The sequence below is a fragment of the Anopheles gambiae genome, chromosome 3 (genome assembly GCF_943734735.2).
Source record: "Anopheles gambiae chromosome 3, idAnoGambNW_F1_1, whole genome shotgun sequence".
In the NCBI taxonomy this organism is placed as follows: Eukaryota; Metazoa; Arthropoda; class Insecta; order Diptera; family Culicidae; genus Anopheles; species Anopheles gambiae.
The window spans coordinates 90,940,418-90,959,590 of NC_064602.1; the positions used below are offsets into that span (position 1 = coordinate 90,940,418).

Sequence of the window (19,173 nt, forward strand, 5' to 3'; positions counted from 1 at the left end):
CGGATGGGTTTTGGACAAAACAGCCCCAACACACTCCCAGTTCCAGGGTTCCAGGGTGCGTGACGGGACCGCGGAAGCATTCCCATTTCTCAGAAGCAAACCAGGCGGCGATGACGATGACGACACAACGACATGACGACGCGAAAAACGGTCGTCCCGTTCCGCTCCGTTCCGGCTACCGAGCCGGCCAACCGTTTCTTCCTTCGGACGGTCCCGGTGCCGAGACCTTCCTGAATGGACCAGTCCCTCGGTGGCGGCGCGCAGGCGCCTACTAACGCCATCGTATGCGCTTTTGCTCTGCTGCCTACGCTCGGCAGCGACTTCCTGGTCCATCTAAAAACCCATCCTCGAGCCGTCCACCGAAACCATTCACACACACATACATGGATGTAGTGTTTTGCTCCCTCTCTCTCTCTCTCGGTCTGTGTGAAACTCAACAAAACACGCCACCGTGTCTGGGTAGCTACGGCCACTCACGGAAAGCTCCGAACTCCGATGGAACTCACTCAGTGCAAAGCGCGGAGTGGGCGAAAATGACAACCACGCGCTTCAAGGCGGGGAGCGAAGTTTGGCCCGAACGCCCGAACGCCCGAGTTTGAGCCCGATTTTCTCCCCCATCCCCACAGAAGCTCGCCCCAACGCCGGGGACCAGGCCAGTAAAACCGACACGAGCACCGTTCGGTTCCGTTCATTCGCGTTCCATCCCTTGACGAGGCTAGTAGGGTGTTCAAACGGTCCGATAAGCGCGCGTCATGGCCAAAGCGGCCTCCCAGGGTGGTCACACTTACCCCCTACTGAGCAGCAGCAGCAGCAGCAGCAACACCAGCAGCAGCAGCAGCAGCAGCAACACCAGAACCAGTAGCAGCGTACTATTATTAGTTCACTAAGGTGCCCTCCATTCCCGCTGAAAGCAAGCAAACGAAATTCCCCGTGTGCCGAGATTCCCGTGACGCGTCCGCTAGTGATCGATTCAAACTATTTCCACTACTCTTCCCCCATGAAAAAAACGAAGCTCCCACAAAACGGGTGACTGTGAAAACGTATGAAGGAAAAAAAAACAACTAGAAAGAAAGAAAATAGAAAAAATAAACAGTGAAAAAGAAGTGTTGTTATTGCTAAGTAAGCGTTGTTTGTTGTTGCAAAAGGATAACTAGATCGCAGCAGGCTGGTGAGACGAGCTGACGACAGTGTTGTACAGTCTGTGTGTGAGTGTGTGTGTGTACGTGCGTTATGCACGCAAACCTTGTGGAGCTGTGGTGAAAGTGTCTACCGCAAAAACTACAATTCACGCGAAAAAACTCTCAAAGTGACGAAAGCAAACCAAAGCAAAAGAAACAAGGCCATTCCCGTTGTGACAAAGCTGCACGGCTCCCAGCGTTAGTGCTCACACACTGTCTGTCGTTGCGTGATATCGATCCCGAAACGGCAAACAGGCTGGTGGTCACCGGCCTCCTGCCTTGCCGTAATCTGTAATTATCTCGGCAAAGCGTGTTGAGTGCTGAACCGCGCGACATTTCGCCTGTGACGTCCGCGGGTCCATGTGTGTGAGTGTGTGTGTGTGTGGCTCCTGCTAAAGCGTGTGCATGTGTGAGAGTGTGTGTCTGTGTGCAAGCAAGTTTCCTATGCGTGCGTGTCCTTCAGGTGCAGTGAACGTGCAATGAATCGTGCCAACGGTTGGGACAGCAACCGTTACGACCTCACACGACCCGAAGCACGCCCGTGTTGCAGTGTTGTGCCAGCCGCCAGCAAAACTACTAGCCACCCTTACCCAGCACCACACCTTCGTGCGTGTGGCGGTGTGTGAAAGCGCACCGAGTGAAGGGTTGAGCCATTTATCGTTCTCCAGTGCGAGTGAGGTTGTGGTTGTTTTCCATTGCTTTGGAGCTCGAGACTAGATCCTAGCGGATTGATCGAAGATTCCCAGGCAGACAGTAGAACGAGTGTGTGTGTGAGAGAGAAAGAGTGCATGTGAAGAAGAGTGTACCCTACTGTTGCTCGTTCCGGTCGCGTCGGTGTGCTATGCACGTAGTCGGCTGCTAGTGTGTGACGTGCGTGAGCGTGCAAGTGTGCTCCATTAACCCCAGTGCGCCCCTTTCAGACATCCGACCGATCGTCTCGTTCGATTTCGGGACTGTCGTGGTGCGGCATCCCACGGGAATGGTTGCCGTGCGAAGGTAAAAAACCCGGCCGAGCGAGTGGTAGCGAGTTCCTATTCTGCAGCAACTCCGGACGGTACGGACACTGCGGCGCAAGAGGGAGAGCAAGCGGACCATAGCGGACATTGTCTTCGACCTTTTTGAATTTCTTTGCGAAGCGTTTCGTGACTGGGACTTTCAAACGGCCCCCGTTGACCTATACGCACATATACACATTTACACACACGCGGCAGCACACGCGCCCGGCAGAACCTGCTAAAGACCTGTTGAATATCGGTAGCTTGTGGCAATAGAACCATTGGCAGGAGGTGTTCGTGTCTGGATCCATCACCGACACACACATACACACAAACAAACACACACATACAAAACATACACACACGGGCTACACGGTGAGCCTGCACGGACAGGTCCCAAAGGTCCCGGAAGTACCACCCGGACGCGACGCGGCACACAAAAAGAATCATCCATCTAGCTCGGCATCCTCGTGCAGCCTCCAGCCGTCCCCTCCCCCCTCGCATTACCCCAAGAACACTGCCCCCTTCCCCATCGGGTTCGTGCGTGTGTGTCCCCCCCTCGGCTAGTTTGCGTTTGCGAGTGGGCGTGTGTGGCAGCAGCAGTGGTGAAAAATGATCCGACCGATACTACCGATCCTGGCGTACATGAGCGTGCTCTCGAGTACGTACTCGCTGCACATGGCACGCGATGCCTACATCAAGCCACCGCCGCCGCCCCCGCCCGCCCAGCTGCTCGACGAGCTGGACGACATGTCGGAGCTGCTGGCCGAGAACGGGGTCGACCTGATGCGGCCGCTGATGGGCACGGTACACCAGAAAACACACGCCGGAACTGGCACCGGCGGTGGCGGTGGCAGTGGAAGCATCATCAGCATCGGCAGCAGCAGCAATGGTGCGGTGGCGCTCGGCACCATCAACCACGTGGCGAGCAATGAGCTGCCGGAGCTGAGCCCGCCGCCCGCCCATCTGCCGGCGGCGATGCGCCACGGTCCGATCGGGCCGCTGGTCGGGCAGCCGCCGCGCGGCCTGCAGGAGCTGTTCGGCGTGCAGACCAACTTCGACATACGCGCAGCGCAGCAGCAGCTGTCCCACGGTGGGCCGAACGGGGTGGCCGCCTCCTTCGACCTCAACCAGTCCGCCTCCGCCAGTGGTATGGACGATCGGGATGATGATAATCGTGTCGGTGGTGGTGGTGGTGGTGGTGGTGGTGATGACATCAACGGAACTGGTGTTGGTGGTGGTGGGGGTGTTGGACAGGGAAACGGTAATCTGCAGCGATCGGCAGCTAGCAGCAAGCGTGCGTCACCGACCGGCAGCCGCAACAAGATGATGGCCGACTCCGGCCAAGATGGCGGCGGCGGCAGCAGTAGTGGTCTGCCCTCGATCCCGCACGGCATCGCGAACCAGATGATGCTGCGCAGTACGCGCGGCCAGCGGCAGTACGATGTACCGCAGATCGGTAAGTGAAGTGACCTTTACTTTTGTTTTGTAATTGATAAGGAAGAAGATGTCTTACAATGTGACCTTTGAGTGGGTTCAATGCGATTCGTGTTCTGTCTCGAATTATCGAAACATGCACAGCTTACTTATTGCATCTTACGGGCATATTTGGTGTCCATAGATCATTTTTTTGTGAAATTTTCCCATGAAATGGTTAATGCTAATGTGTTTCATTTCATTGGTTGTATCGTATCAATTTTCTTCGTCCATCTTGTCTGAATGTTTAGCGTCCTTGTAATCGTTGTTCGTAAGTGTGGGACTATGTAAACCATATGTTGTAAGCGTATTGTAAACTGTTGATATCGAGTGGGCTTCGAGGTCCATCGATTAATTAATAAATATATAAATATACATACAAACACATAAGAGACATTCCCGTGGCACAGTCGTCAACTCGAACAACCCAACACAGGGTTTCGAATCATATAAGGGAATAGTTCAATCACTTGCAAATGTTGCAAATCGATAGTAGAATGTTGCACGCATACTGTGGAAATTTGCAATCACATAGTGAAGTGTTGCAATCGACTAGGGGACTTTTGTAAGCACACTATGGAGCTGTCATCAGTCTGTGGGTGCCGCCGTAAATACTCCAAAATATTTTTGACAATTTTACTACTTTATCATGTTTAGCTTTAACTCCGGTGCAGGATTTATTTAGTTTATCATTTGTACTGCTAAATGCCACACGAAAACAACTTCAAATGATATTTTTGAAAAACCAGCATCGGTATCTATTCGAAGCTTTTTACACCGGTGTCCACAGTCTGATGGCAGCTCCCCAGTATGCTGGCCAAAATTCTCCTAGTCGATTGCAACGCTCCCCTATATGATTGCAAACTTCCAAAGCATGCTTTGTAAAATGGTTTTAAATATTCGATCAAAAGGAAAATTATTTGGCATTTGACAATTGATGTGTCAAATCAGTACAAGTTGCTCAAAGAGCACTCAAATAGAATTCGAGCTAATTAAACGTCGTATGCTTAATTTCGCATCGAAAATGTTGACAAACAAACTAATTATATTGAATTATATTGAACTAATTATATTGATATCTAATGTCTGTATTTTTTACTTGCACGTTATTTGTGTAAGTAGTGAAATCTGACCAGAACAGAGAGAAAGAGCTAAGGTGTTCTCGTTTATAAAAGTAACTCTTAACTTAACTCTCCTGTCAAAGATAACACTCAAGGAAGCATATTTAACGTTCCTTTGGGTTCAGTTTTTATTGAATAAACATAAAAATGTCCGTAACAAATTATTATTTACTTATTTGTTTAGTTGTTTTAAATGTGTCGCAACCGAGAGTTAATTCATTCTTGTCCAGGGAGACCTCACTAACATTAATTTTCTGAAACTTTATATTATATTATATTTAAATACTCATGTCCAACACACTTCTTTGATAGAGATTTTACTGACTCAAATATTTTGTTATTTTGAAAACTTTAAAAATTTTGACCAATAAAAAACATTTCTCAAAAAGAGTTGAAAATTTAAGTGAAATATTGCATTACAAAGTTGTGTATCGTGAATATTTCAAAACATTTCTATAATACGCTTGATTTCCACTGATCAACAGATTGCAATTAATTCGCTAAGCTGCGTCATTACGAGAAGAAGTTATTTACATGAAGTTGCTTAAGAATCATTTAAAGATAATTGAATATACACATACACAACTTGTTGTTTTCCGGATCAATGTTTTTCAACAACAAATCTAATTCCTGTTGATTTCAAAAATTCAAAACATATGTGTTCTATTCTATACAGACATTCAGCTTCTAACAATCCATAATTCAATTGAAGAACCTTAATTCCTGTGTTCCCAAAACTGTCTGTCTCTTGCACAAATGTTTGCTCCATATTGCGGAGACAAATGCGTTACAATGCAAAGCTTGTTGAGCTTCAATTGAATTTCGTTTCGTAGAAACCGGCTCAAAGTGTTACCGTTCTCTTGCGCCACCAGTTCGTTTCCTTTCATCCATCCACATCCGAGATGCAGTGCGAGATGTGACATTCAAAAATGTTTGGTGCAATCATGCAACCATGCCCTGACTCAAGGGCGCTTCAATTTCCCTGTGCACATCCAACAAGTGCTCACTGTGTGGTGCGCGGTGGCCCGTTCATCGACCGGGACTCTTCCGTTCGTTGGAAATTAAATCAAATTACACACTAAAAATTGTTACGGCAATCAAATCAAAATAAATGCCATCGTCCATACCGTGACCGAATGTCTCTTTTCCTCGCCGGTGCCACACAAATCCAACCAACCCTTAGTCCGTGTGTATACGTGATACACGTCGGTTGTCCCGTAGAATGTCGAACCCACAGCAATCCGCGCACGGAAAAGCGCTCGCTCGGGACCGGATGGGGTTAGGGAAGCGAGCTGGGGACAGGGTTTTTCGTTACCAGTGTACGTGTACCCCGATGCGGCGCGGTATACCTATGCTTTCATGATGGATGGGTAAAGCGAAGCATTCCGAAGCACTCGAGCACGGTAAAAGCAAAAAGTAGGAAAATTTCCCCACGGTAAAACGAATGGTACGTTTTGGGTGGAAATATATGACCGTCTTCCCACAAAGAGCAAGCGTTCGATACGCCCCACACGGTGAGCATAATGTAAATTGGCCCGTGTGTGTGTGTGTGTGTGTGTTTGTGCACCTTTTCTGAGTTGGCGATGTTTTATTTCCACATTTAATGATCTGTTCTCGGTGTGGGATTCTGCCACCGGTCGTTCTCAGCTGAGCTGATAGAAACGAAAAGTCTGTCCCTAGCATAAGCCTGGAAGGTTGACATTTACCATCTGCACACTGTCGACTTCTTCGACCAAACCTCTACAAACTGGCCAAAGCAAACGTGAAAAGTGAACCCTCCCACCGCAAACCGTAAGCACATTTGCGTCGGAGGCAAAAACGCACATAAAAGCTTAAACTGCGAGCGAGAGAACTAATACGAACCACGCGGTAAGCAAAACATCGCTGCCCGCAAATCCTACAGGTTCCGCGGCGGCTTATTGGCTACGTGCTTGTGTCGGCTATGGGTGACAGCGTGTGCATTCCAATTCAGAAATGGCCGGGCTCGATCGTTTCTTTTTGTTGCACATCCTTTCTCTCCCGCTTCGTGGAACAACACCCACCTGAACTGTGTAAAGCCGAAACGTGACGGGATCTACTGCTGATTGCAGGTAGTCGCTCAGGTGCTCCTTGCGCTCCTGAACAGCCACACTGCACTGGGACGCTGCGTTGCGGTGCGGACAAATTGCGGTCACATTAAGTCGATTTGGTGTGGTAGGTGGATTAAATTAAATTGACCTGTCACTTTCACGGCTGCCAGGGTTGACGGACCGACGGTTTCGATGGTTCCGATCGTGAGGCACATTCAAAAGTAAACGACGATTTATATTCAAATCAGTAAGTGTAGATTACAAAGCATTGAACCAAAGGGACGGTGGGACTTATTGCCGTAAAAAGACGGTTGAAATTAAAGAAAACCAGGTACAGGTTAGGATGTTGCCAATAACATAAAGATATACGAATATTTCAACTTTTTTAAATAACAGTACGCTTTACCTACCAAAAATGAACAATGATTATACTTGAAAAAGCAAGCAATTAGGAAGAAATCCATTTTTCTGCTTTCCTTATTCTACTTATATGGATTCCTATAGTAGTTGATCTGAATGGTATATTATTGTAAACTGATAGTTTAGAAAACTTCAACTCAAATCAGTGGTATCCAACCTGTCGTTCGTGGACTACTTGTCGTCCGTAGCGTGAACAGACGTGGTTAGCGAAAGCTTTGATTTTTGAAAAAGGAAAGCTTATTACGACACATTTTGTTAATTGTTTTCCCACAATCAAGATAAAAATTTTTAACACGACAATAACTGAGAAAAAATTGAGTATTTCGTGTATAAAGCAGATAACGCGAATATAATTAAGATTTTTGTTATATTTTATCGTCATAAATGTTGCATTTTGATTATTATGTAAACAGAATTTCATCGCTTTACAAGTTATATAGGCGGAATGATGAAAAATTTCTAAAAATATGAAAAAAGAACAAAATTCTTATAAATTAAACAAAATTGACTATTACAATCACTTTAGTCATACCTGAAACATTTTTGTGTTTTCTCTATCACCAAATTTCGATGAAATAATAGTGAAAAGATAAATGACATTAAACACTCTTGATACGTATTCTCATTGTCACAAGCACTGTAACAGTTATATAAACTGCTATTAGACATTCTTAATCAATAAATAACTTAACATTAACTTAATTTTACGAGTGAAACATGCGAAATTGCACTGCAAATCAACAAATCTTAAGCCGCACTTGATACATTTCATGTGCTTAAAAGAGCTTAATCGTGTTTTTACATTTGATTTGAGAAACTACGCACACACCATTTCATCTATCATTGTCAGCACCGGCCCATTGTGCAGCGGCAGACACTGTTAACGGCCCTGTCGGCTCCGGGCGCCGTTGGCACAGGTGCGGCATCATTTGGAGCCATACATTATAAGCACGGCGAAAAGAAAAGAAAAGAAAAAAATCGTTTTTAAATTTCCAATTTCCAACAGACCTCCAACTGTTTGACATGTGTGCGCGCGTGTGTGTGTGTGTCGTGTGCCGGTGGACGCGCAAGCTGTTATTCAGAGGAATGGCTCAAAAGCTCGTGTGCAAGCCCGTACACGCTCATCGCTGTATCATTATCGCAACCCCCGGGGGGGAGAACATTCCCAAGAAAATTCATTTCCTTTCGCCTATGAATAAAATTGGCAAAAGGTGTTTTTTTTTCATGTGCGCTTACCTTTCAACCCTCCTACGCAAGCACTCAGGCGGTGCCGTGGTACGGTGTCAAAGCGCAACACACTTGAGCGCCAACGAACGGTGCGGCGCTGCTGGAGCTCAACCGAAAATCGTCAATTTTCACTAATGGTGTAACGATGCCTTTTACATATCATTTTTCGATATAATCCACCGGCGTGGGAAGCAACCCACAGCGGTGCACGGTGGGGGACGCCTTTTCCCAACCCCTTGGTCGAATGAGCCGAACAGCAGGATTAGCGGGTGCGAGAGAAAGTGTGTGAGAGAGCGAGAGACACGAAAAGCCGTGAATGAAGACACATACACAGAGTGCGCGAAAGAGCACAACAAATGGGAGACGAAAAAAGAGAGAAAAAGAGCGAGAGCATTCGCATTCGCAGAGCGTCCATTTCCGCCGCGCGTTGTCCTTGGATGCGTATACGCAGGAGCGAAACAATCGCCTTGTTCTTCGCTACCTGCCACGTAACCTTCAGAATTGTCCGACTGGCAGGGAATGTCAGGGATGTCAGGGTGTCGGCCGGTCGGGCCGTTCTAACCGTGCTCGGTTCGGTGCTTCCGCGAAACTCACGCACCATTTGTTCACACTAACACACACACGCACACACACAGCGGCCATAGGCCGCGCGTTTGCTGCTTCGCTCCGATCACCTCACCTGTCAGCCGCACGCAGGCTACAGGAAAAGCTCACCTGTTGCGCAATTTCCTGCCGTCTGTCGGCTGACGCTTGCGTGTGTGTGTGAGCGTAACTCTTGCCCCGCTGAAACAAAGCAATGTACACATACACCAGCTCCAGCTTTTCCCAATGGGAGTGAAGATGGAGAAGGAAGAAACAAAGCGAACAAAAGTAAAGTACAGGCGCCGTTCTGAACCTCTGAGCTCCCCCTTAGCAGGAATCATTTTCCATCAGCTCGCAGTGCGTTGGGTCCACCTTTGCTTGCTCTGTGTCATGAAGCGGTCCACCAGCCACTTTCCAGGAAGCGCGTTCCACCGGCTCCAATTTTTGGGACATGACAAAACGGGAGACAAACGCCATAAAATGGCTCATCTAGCAGACCGTTGGGTGACGAGCGAAACAAAGGGAGCATGGGACTCACCGAAAAACAAAAATGCGGTAGAAAAATGGCTATGCTACACTACGTAAAGTTGTCCATTTTTATGTTTCTGCGGCTGATGGGACGATGACGGTGCGGTTGCTTACCTTTAGGCGGTTTCGGGAGGTCGTTTTCGGATGAAAATAATTCACTTCCTTCCGGGCTTTTGTGCTAGAGTATGTGGTTGCGTGTGTGTGTGGATGTGTTTTTGTGATGAAAGTTTCGATAGAACATCCCAAAACATCACGATCCAAGGTCCAGCATGAATGCATGTACATGTGCGCCTGTGCGGCAGTGCGTTCGGTGCGTCATTGTATAACAATGGTAATTTGCTGCTTTTTTTCTAGCTCCTTTAAATCGATGTTTTGTTGAATCTTTTTATGATTTATTGCTTAATCAATTGCGCAAAAAACATATAAAAATAAAACAAAACATAAATAAAATATAAAACCAAAGAAGAGACTTTCGAAAGCCATTAGAATATGTTTTGTCGAATAAAAAGGAGATGCACAGCACAAGTTGAAGTTATTTATGCTTTTTTCATAACCTTTCTCCTAACCGATTCACGTACCTTAACTATAATAAAGATAATATTTTCCATACTGTTTCACATTCTGCCACACGAACGAAACGGCAACGTAATACGAAATTCAGGTCGGCTTCCCATTTACACCCCGCGGCATTGCGAAACGGTTAACTTGAACCTGAGCGCACAAATTTCACCTCGATAACGGCAAAACTCATTACCGCTGGCGGTACGAAACATTTGCAAGTGAAATTAATTCTCGCTCATGAACGTCACATGTTCGCAATCGGATGGAGAAGGGCGCGAGGGGGAGAGGCAGCGTTTGTGGGGAATAAATATTCCTACCTAGAACTGTTTGCGTATGGCCACGTTCCCTACGCTCATGCAATATACATTCGCGCAACCGTACGCCATTCGCAACGCGCGCTCACACACACACACACACACACACACACACACACACAGAGGAGCACGGCTACGCAGATCCACACGACATCCGATAAACTTTTCGTAAAATGTTACAAATTATAAGCTCATCTAACGCCCGTTTTACCAACCGGCAGGGAAATCGCTTTGACTCCAAAACCTATCTGCCAGTTGAAACATTTACCCCGCACACACAAACACACACACACACTCTGCGGCATGCACTGCATCTGTCATGCACTCACGCCGCAAGGGGTCGGGCAAAACCAAGCACGGTGCTAAGTTTGCAAGGATCAACCTCGAAAACTTGTCAAAAGCCACGTACACAAGCAGGAACGGATCGACGGCGCGTCGGGCGTGGTAGATTAGCGACACGACACGTGGAAAATGTTCTCTCACGACGTTCAAACACAGCGCGGGAGAAGAAAGGAAGTGTTTCCTGGTGCATCCTTTGGTGTTTTTGGGACACGTTACCGTAGCGCTGCAACATACGCATGCTACCGTGAGCGCTGCTTTTCCTTTTTGGCGAGGAAAAGATTATCACTTGATGACGAGGGTTTGGAAAGGGCGATAAGGTGGAACGGCAGGGCGATACAAGGTTGGGTTGAGCGCTCGAGCGGTGCAGTGTGGAGATTTATGTTGCCCTTAACTTTTATGATCCAACTATGCTGAAGCTATCAGACAACAAAGGCTTACATCGAATGAGCTATGGATTAATTTGTCAGAAATTTTGCTAGTGCCATAGAAAGTACAAACCTAAAGGTTCAAACTTTTCAAGCTCATTATTCAAGTGTCACTCATATTTAAGTGACTGTGTAAGTGACAGGAAGAATTGGTTGTCTGTTGCGAGTACTTGAGAGCAATAAATTAAGTAATGTCACAAACCATTGATGACGGTTGTCGTTACACCGCTTCATAAAACTCGAAATAAAAAGACTAAAACTAGTTTTAAGCCTAACATTTTGCTTTACCCAAATCTTTAACTAATGCTAATCAATTTACAGCGCTCAGTTGAAAATAGAAGTTGCTCAACAAAATGCATTTATTACCCTTAAGTAAGAGAATGATTTACAGTTAATAAGATAATTGTATATCTTCGATTTAAGTTTACGGATGGTTACATCTTTTATGTGACTTTCACGTTGTTTTTTTTTGATAATTACTGAATTGCATCGAATTACAGACACTTAAATTACTTTTTTTTATTTAGTTTATTCGTGAAAATATAAACTCAATTGGTCATACTTCTGCATAATCCACTTCACTGAAATTTAAAAAATCACTGAAGATTTTCAATACTTTGATTCAAAACTGTGTAAAACCATTTAAATTTCAACGACATTTAGATTGAAATTTTGGATAGCATGATGACGCAATTGGCTTCCATTGTTAACTACTTCCGCAATGGATTTCGATGTAGTCTAATTGATCTGGACCAGATTAGTGGGAATTACCATATAAATTACTCTGGAGTTGCTAAACTGAAGCAAAACTTTCAAGATTGTGAACTAATAGAAATAATATTATTTATGGTGATTTTAGAGCAAATCAGAGGTCAGACATACTTTGGATTGATTTTGGTACATAATTGAACCGGTCCTTTCTTGAACATGTAAACTTTCGTGCACGTAGTTCAATCCTTAGGCAAAGACCATTATGTTGTACTAATTTTATATTGACAGAGTTTAGCTCAAATGACCCAACTTCAAAAAGGATTAATGCCTATTCTTCTACAAATTGCATTGTCGATTTTAATTTTATAGTGAACAAACTTAAATCACTAATGATGCGAAGCGCATTTCAACGAGAATATTTTCGTTTTGATTTTGGTTAACACTTATTTTATCTCTTTCGTTGTATAAGTTTGTCGTATAGTTTGTTGGACTAAAGTCGCTCGATGACTCTTTTTTGTAAATTATATTAATAAAAATAAATTATTTTACCCTAATAAGCAGTATGGGTAGCTCCTAGATATGGAATAAAAAAGCGCTAGATTTTGGACATTTAAATTGACTTATAGAACTTTCATTGCCTCAACGCGTATATGGGAGATATTTGCACGCAAATACCGCTTTCCATCCGATGAATCCATTTTTCTAAGCATTAATCCACTGTGCGCTGTTCCATTTAGTTTCATTTAGTGTGATGAACAAATTACAAACAATCCGACTATCAGCACGTAATGGTTATCGATTGTGAAAAAGAAACAACACATTTCACTAAAATTGTACCATTTATTGCACGCACACAACACGGAGCTGCTGTGTTTTAATCCATCTCATTTTTTTGGATGATCCGGTTCGGCCGTCAGCTACAGGCATTTTAAGCCATCTTATCTGATGTGCTAAATAAATTATCCTTATCACCATTTCCAGCCCAACTACCGTGAGAGAGGGGGCAGCATAATCCTCTCAATCATCAAATCATATTTGTTTCCCCTACATTCCTGCTTCCTCTTAACCCTCGGTGCAGTTGTGTTGGGGCTCGTTTGGCTGTAACATCATCGCCGCCCAACCAGTAGTGCACCCGATTAAACGTAATTTGGATGGTATCCTGGAGCCAAAATCAACTAAGCCGTTTAAATTGATACGCGGGCAGCTCTTTTGGCGGTTTGAAATTAGCTACGCCTGGTCCGCGTTTCACGCTCCAAACCCCTCCCCATAACTCCATCTGTTGCTGCAGGATTCCGGTATCAATCTTGATTAAAATGGCTCCACTCTTTAATCCCTCCCCAATAAAGGCTTACCGAAGGGATCTACGCTATTTCGGGACAGGATTGGGAGGGAGGAAGGAGCGATACACCGGGGGAGGAGGAACAAATCCTTCTATCACGTGGCATTAACATTTCCGGACGGCGAAACAGGTTTATTAAAAGATGAAAGGAACGTTAAATTAAGACACTTTTGTTGCACGATGCTGCATTCCATTTCATTCCATCGTTCCGGTGAGGGTTCAGCATAATTTGCTTAAAATGAAGCTAATAATAACTTACCCAAACTGCAGTGAGTACCTACCACCTGCTAAGCTCGGGATTGTATGGCATTCTTAGTATCGGGACGACAACGATACCCCGCGTTTGAGTCCTTTGCTCATTTTAATAATGGAAAATAAAGACTATTCCTTCATTTCGCGCGCACACACACACACACGCTGGCATGTTTCCATTGTAGCCTGTTACTTAATTCTATTCCAGGCTTATGAAGCTCTTTTCATCATCCAGCGCCCTGCCATTTCCTGCCGCTTGCCAATATGCGTACCAAATGGCTCTGCCACAGACAAATGGTAAACAAAACGGCCGGCCCCGGAAACTTGACACCTACGTGCGCCCGGAACGGACGACAACGCGCGTGCAAAGGCAGGGGCGTGAATGAGTTTACGATGATGCTGTGTGTAGGCGAGTGAAGGCTTTTGTTCGCTCCCCAGCCCCCTTTCTGTAGGTTCTGTGCAAAAGACGAGTCTTTCTGCTTGTGCTTGTGTGACAGTATACTCATTTCTTCCATCCTTTTTTTTCGTGCAGGTAAATGGCCCTTATTGCCATATGTATTGTGTGTGTAAGTGTGTGTGTGTGCGCGCTAGGTTTAGGGGTGAGCTGACAGGACGATAAAATTTGGACAAGTGGCAGTTCATCCTCGTAGCAGTATCGTCTTCGCCGGTTGCCTTACGCGTTGCGCTACTATCAGCCAGAATTTATGGCCCGCACCGACTTTCATTAGACACACCGCCACCTACACACACACACAAATTTGTACAAAAAAAACACACACACATACACGTTAACATATTTATCTTGCACTGTGGGGAGTGGAGAAAAAAAACAGAAGGGCTGACCCGTCCCACCGATCCCAAAACTGTCAGCGAAAGTAACGTCCAAATTACGTCCTGTTGCGCGTTTGCCAGGACCCGGAGACACACCGTGTGGCATGAGAGCCAGGGCACACTGGCACATGGGACGAGATAAGTGAGCAGGTCACTTGTGCGATGATGCCGCCGCATCATGATCGGTGCGGAGGCCGAGCGGTACGATGATACGGTGCACGGGAACAGGATGATAATGAAAGCGATACACCCTCGTCGTCGTCGTCGACGATCCCTTTATCGCCTGACATCTCCACGGAAGGTACTATTCTTCCAGCAACAGCGCAAAAAAAAAGAAGTCATCGGATCGCAGTTTGGACAGTGGAAACCTGTCAACGTGTTCGGGTTAAGTCGTGTAGCTTCTTTCCTTTTTTATTGCTGCTCCCGGGGCGGGTTTCAGCACTGCACGGATGACCCTAAATGGGGCAGAAATTGGAGCCCTCGCAGTGCGGAGTCGGCGCGTGTACCCGTTCGTACGTCAGACGGTGATATATTTATAAGGCCCGGGGCCACCAGGGGACTCCGGGGCCATTAGACAGTCCACCATCAGGCATCTCGCGGCGCCAAAAAGAAGCATTTGCGTCGCTTTGAATCGAGGCTGGGCTGTGGGTGTCTCGTCGGCTGGTACACGAGAGCGCGTTTTGATAGCCGGCCGGCCGACGTAAATCTATCACTGCTTACATCATCCCCACCGTCTGCCACAAAAAACTGGCAACCAAAAATCAGACCCGTAACTCATGCACCCGTAATGTGCGCCTTATAATTCATGCTCGTGGCGATAAGAAAATATGCCAACTGCTTTTTTTTTTACTGTTCTTGCTCACCGAACAATCACAGTGCATTGCGCCCACGCAAAACACGCCGGGATCTGAAATGGCACTTAAAGCTGCGCCCCCCCTAAAAGACACCATTTTATTGGGGGGGGAGACTGGGTGACCAATGTTACAATGCAATGATTCATGGCTTCCATTCCACGTCCGGCAAATGGCAAACTGCGTCTGTCCGCGTGGGAGCGTTCTATCATCGCGCCGCTTCAAAATCCACTTCAAAAGCTGGAACTAGAACCTCATAAAAGTGGAGACCAGCCCGCTCTCTATCGCCTTCCTGTCTTTGTAAGGGACCGCGGGCCTAGCGGCTTGGTCCCCGTTTGGCCCGTCCTAAATCAAAACGGCCGCTATTGAAAGCATTCGCCAATACGTCAAGTACGCGAGCCAGTGGCACCGATGGGTGCGGAGAGAAAATAAAGAAGAAGGACCAACGCCCACACACCCACACACGCTTGCTATCTGCACAATCCGGAAACGCGTCCATCATCGCGTGTGGACGGAGTGTGCAATCTACAGTAGAATGGGGGAGGCATTTAGCACAAAAATTGCATTCAACATCGCTCGACTGGGAGGACTGGGCAATGAGAACTGAATAATAGAAAGCACTCCGCAGGGGGAAGAAACCGCTTGCCAATGGCAGTGCACTTTTGCACACCCACGGGCAAAAATGTTTCCTATCCTGTTTCCATCTGTCCTGTCCGGAGGAGGACATGGGGACATAGTGGGTGGTGTGGGTGGTGTGGGTGGGACGCCCGGGACAGTGATTTGTCACAAACAACAACAAGCGAGCGGCAGCAACAGCGGTACCGTTTCCTTGGCAGGCGGCACAGTTAGTTTTGTATAAAATATCAATAATACCGTCTCGGGTGGGTCGCGTTTGGACTTGCTCTCGAAATCGTTGGTGTGATTTGATTTTCGTTTTTTGCATCACACATGTGTGTTTTTTATACTTGTTTTTTTTTTTTGTAGAGAGAAGCGAGCGTCGAACTCTGCAGTGTTCTTTTTGGTGGGACGCAAGAAAGACGCCTTTCAGTTTTTGATAATGGCGAAAGATATGCTAAAGCACAGCATTCCCCGCCGCATGTTTATTAGTAAAGAGACAAATATGTTTCAGCATATCTTTGATTTTTTACAGAAGATAAAATTCTAAGCTTTTGAAGCTGTTTAAAGCATTAAAGTGCTTGCATTTCAATAATGCGAAGAATTTCTCTTAAACATCGCACTAACAGCAGCTACCAGTGTAATTTTGGAAATAAATTGCATACTTCTAGGCGTTTGTCTTTTTATTTGCATAACTGAAGGCGCATTTGTAGAAAAAAAAAACAGTTTTATGATGAAAATACAGACACGAACCAACCGAATAACTCTTTCATCACTGATTTATCTGCTTCGTTAGTCGCTTTTTACTTGATTTTTCTAAAATATCGGAGAAAAACAAATAAAAAAAAAACAGCTTTTTGTACGAAACATGCCAAACCACCCAGCCAGTCAAGCCACACACACAAACAAGGAAAAAGTTTTGAGGTTATAGTTTGGACAGAATGGTTTTGCTATTCTTTCTGTCTTGTGGTTTATTTCTTATTTTCTTTGACATGCTTTATACGAGTTGGAATGAGTTGAGCTGCTTGAGTTTGCAGACACTTTTGACTTCGTGTGCTACTCCATAAATACCTTCTTCCCCTTCTCTCTCTCTTTCTTTTTCTCTTGCGCTTTTTCTTCCTACCCTTTTCTTACCCGCGCTTGCCATTTCGAACACTGCTGCATCGCGCCACTGTTGGAAGATTGGAAGTCTTTTCAATTTTTAGCCGCTCGTAAGCTCGTTTACGGACGAATAGGTTCCGGATCCTTCCCCACATCCTTGTGTTGTGCTTGCCGTCCAGTGACGCCAGACACCACCTGGGAAAGGCACATGCAGTGGCTGCATCTGATTTGTATTCACTTGCACTTGCATCGCGGGCGTGTGTGTGTGTATATGCTTGTGATGCTACTACGTCTCTTGCATGAGAACAGACACAAGACATCCTCCCACCGTGGGCAGAGATAGAGCATGAAAAGCAAATCCCGAACCGACCGAACCCTCGCAACAGTCTCGGATAAGTGGCATAACGTCTGGAGAAGTAGAAAGTTTGCAATGGTACCAGCAGCCAAGCAGTCCGAGTTTTTATCGTTCATTGCCCCCGCAGGACTTTGGCGTTTATCGATTGTAAGTGCAAGGGCGCCATCGTCGTCGTGTACGTGGTGTAGTAGACAGTGCTGCGGAGGTCGTGTTGATGCAACGGTTTCCTTGTGCAGGCGCGTATGAGCATCGAGCAGAAACTGCAAGCTAATCGCGCTTGCTCGCTGTCATCCGTGGTCCTGCGAATGACAGGCTACGGCTGATTGATTTTATCAAGATGCAATTTGTTGATTGTGGTGCATGCGCTGAATTTTTAAAAAGGTGAAAAGACACTCACCGTTTTCTGCAGGAGATGTTTTAGCTTCTCCAACAAAATATTGGTTACTTTAAAGAGATACTGTAGAACACTGAGCAGATTTTTAATCTATTTTAATGAATCATGTTTCTGTGAACATCCATCAGCGGAAACAAATGTTAATATAACAACAAGTACAAAAAATTCAAATAACATGTATCACAAAACTAATACGAATAAACACACTTCCAGGAATGCCTGTAGCAAATACAATACAATAGCAGAAACATACAACGTACCTACGGGAGTCAACACGTAATATGAAACTAGTTTTTAGACGTTTTTTATCCTATACTTATTTTAATTCGTAGAACTCGGGCATTACAGCACGGTAAAAACTCTGAAAAACGAACACATGCATTCGTATTAAGTAAAAAAATAAAGTAGTAACAAACAGCGGCAAAAACTTAAATTCATATTACTGGCAGCTACACACATTGGCACAATACTTCCATGTGATCCTCTCGCTCGGTACATCGCTGCAATGAGTATCGAGTTACGTACACACTGTTGCACATCAATTTCAATAGTGGCAAAAAACACACCGACGCATCTGATCCTAGCATCGATTCAATCCGACAGATAATGACAAACTAACAAACAGCACAAAAACTGTGTGCATATTGGTTCGTTAGTAACAAAAAAAAAAACAACAGCATCACCATACGTGTAGTTTTCACGTCAGCTTCCCCTCGCATCGGTTCCGCTACTGCTGTTGATTACATTTTCTTTCCCTCCCTCGGAGCTGTGCCCAGCACCGGCGACCCAGCACCGTATTACTCTTACTCATCGATCGGTTTTTATTCCGATGAAGCTTTGCATAAATTTCACACTTTTTCGAGCACAATCTGCATGTTGGTTGGTGATTGCATTTCACCCGTGGGAAAGGTACAAAAAAAAAAGAAACCGTAAACTTTATTTCGAATGTTCACGCGTCGCACGGTAATTCTCGTTAGCAACAGATTTTGATTGCACTAATAGGGATGTACAAGTTTGGACATTTTTTGCTTTATTGTGTTTTTTTATTAAAAAATGTGTGCTTTTCCATGAAAGTATGACGCATTCTTCTATTGATATAAAAATAAAGCTTATTTTATAGTATAATTGTTATGAAACCATAGCCCACAATCAAAGTACAATTCGTTATCGTGGAAAACCACATTGTAACTCGTTGGATAATGTTTACTGACAGAGCGAGCACCAAGTGATGACGCTGTGATGAGGTTTTTGCATTTATTCATGAGCACACCAACCCACGTGCATAGGTCAGTTAATTTGCATTTTAAATTCAACTGAAAGTAGCGAACGGCACTATTTCACCATTAAATTGCTACATCTGTTGCAATTACAGTTGGCTTTTACCTTCGTCTGTATAATGATAAATCTGACCAAAACAAGCTCACTGGACTAGCGTCTGATTAAGACACTATTTGAATGTGAAGTCACACAGAAAATCACGCTGAAT

General features: G+C 45.3%; 1 protein-coding gene across 1 annotated transcript in view; it reads left to right on the top strand.

The window, feature by feature from the left end:
- The first annotated feature begins 668 nt into the window (after positions 1–668).
- The window catches only part of LOC133392686 (uncharacterized), a 138,056-nt gene continuing 119,551 nt past the window's right edge, over positions 669–19,173 (top strand). The window contains exon 1 of the mRNA XM_061653196.1: positions 669–3,632. Coding sequence (XP_061509180.1) covers positions 2,786–3,632 — 847 coding nt within the window. The 5' untranslated portion in view covers positions 669–2,785. The remainder of the gene's footprint in view (positions 3,633–19,173) is intronic.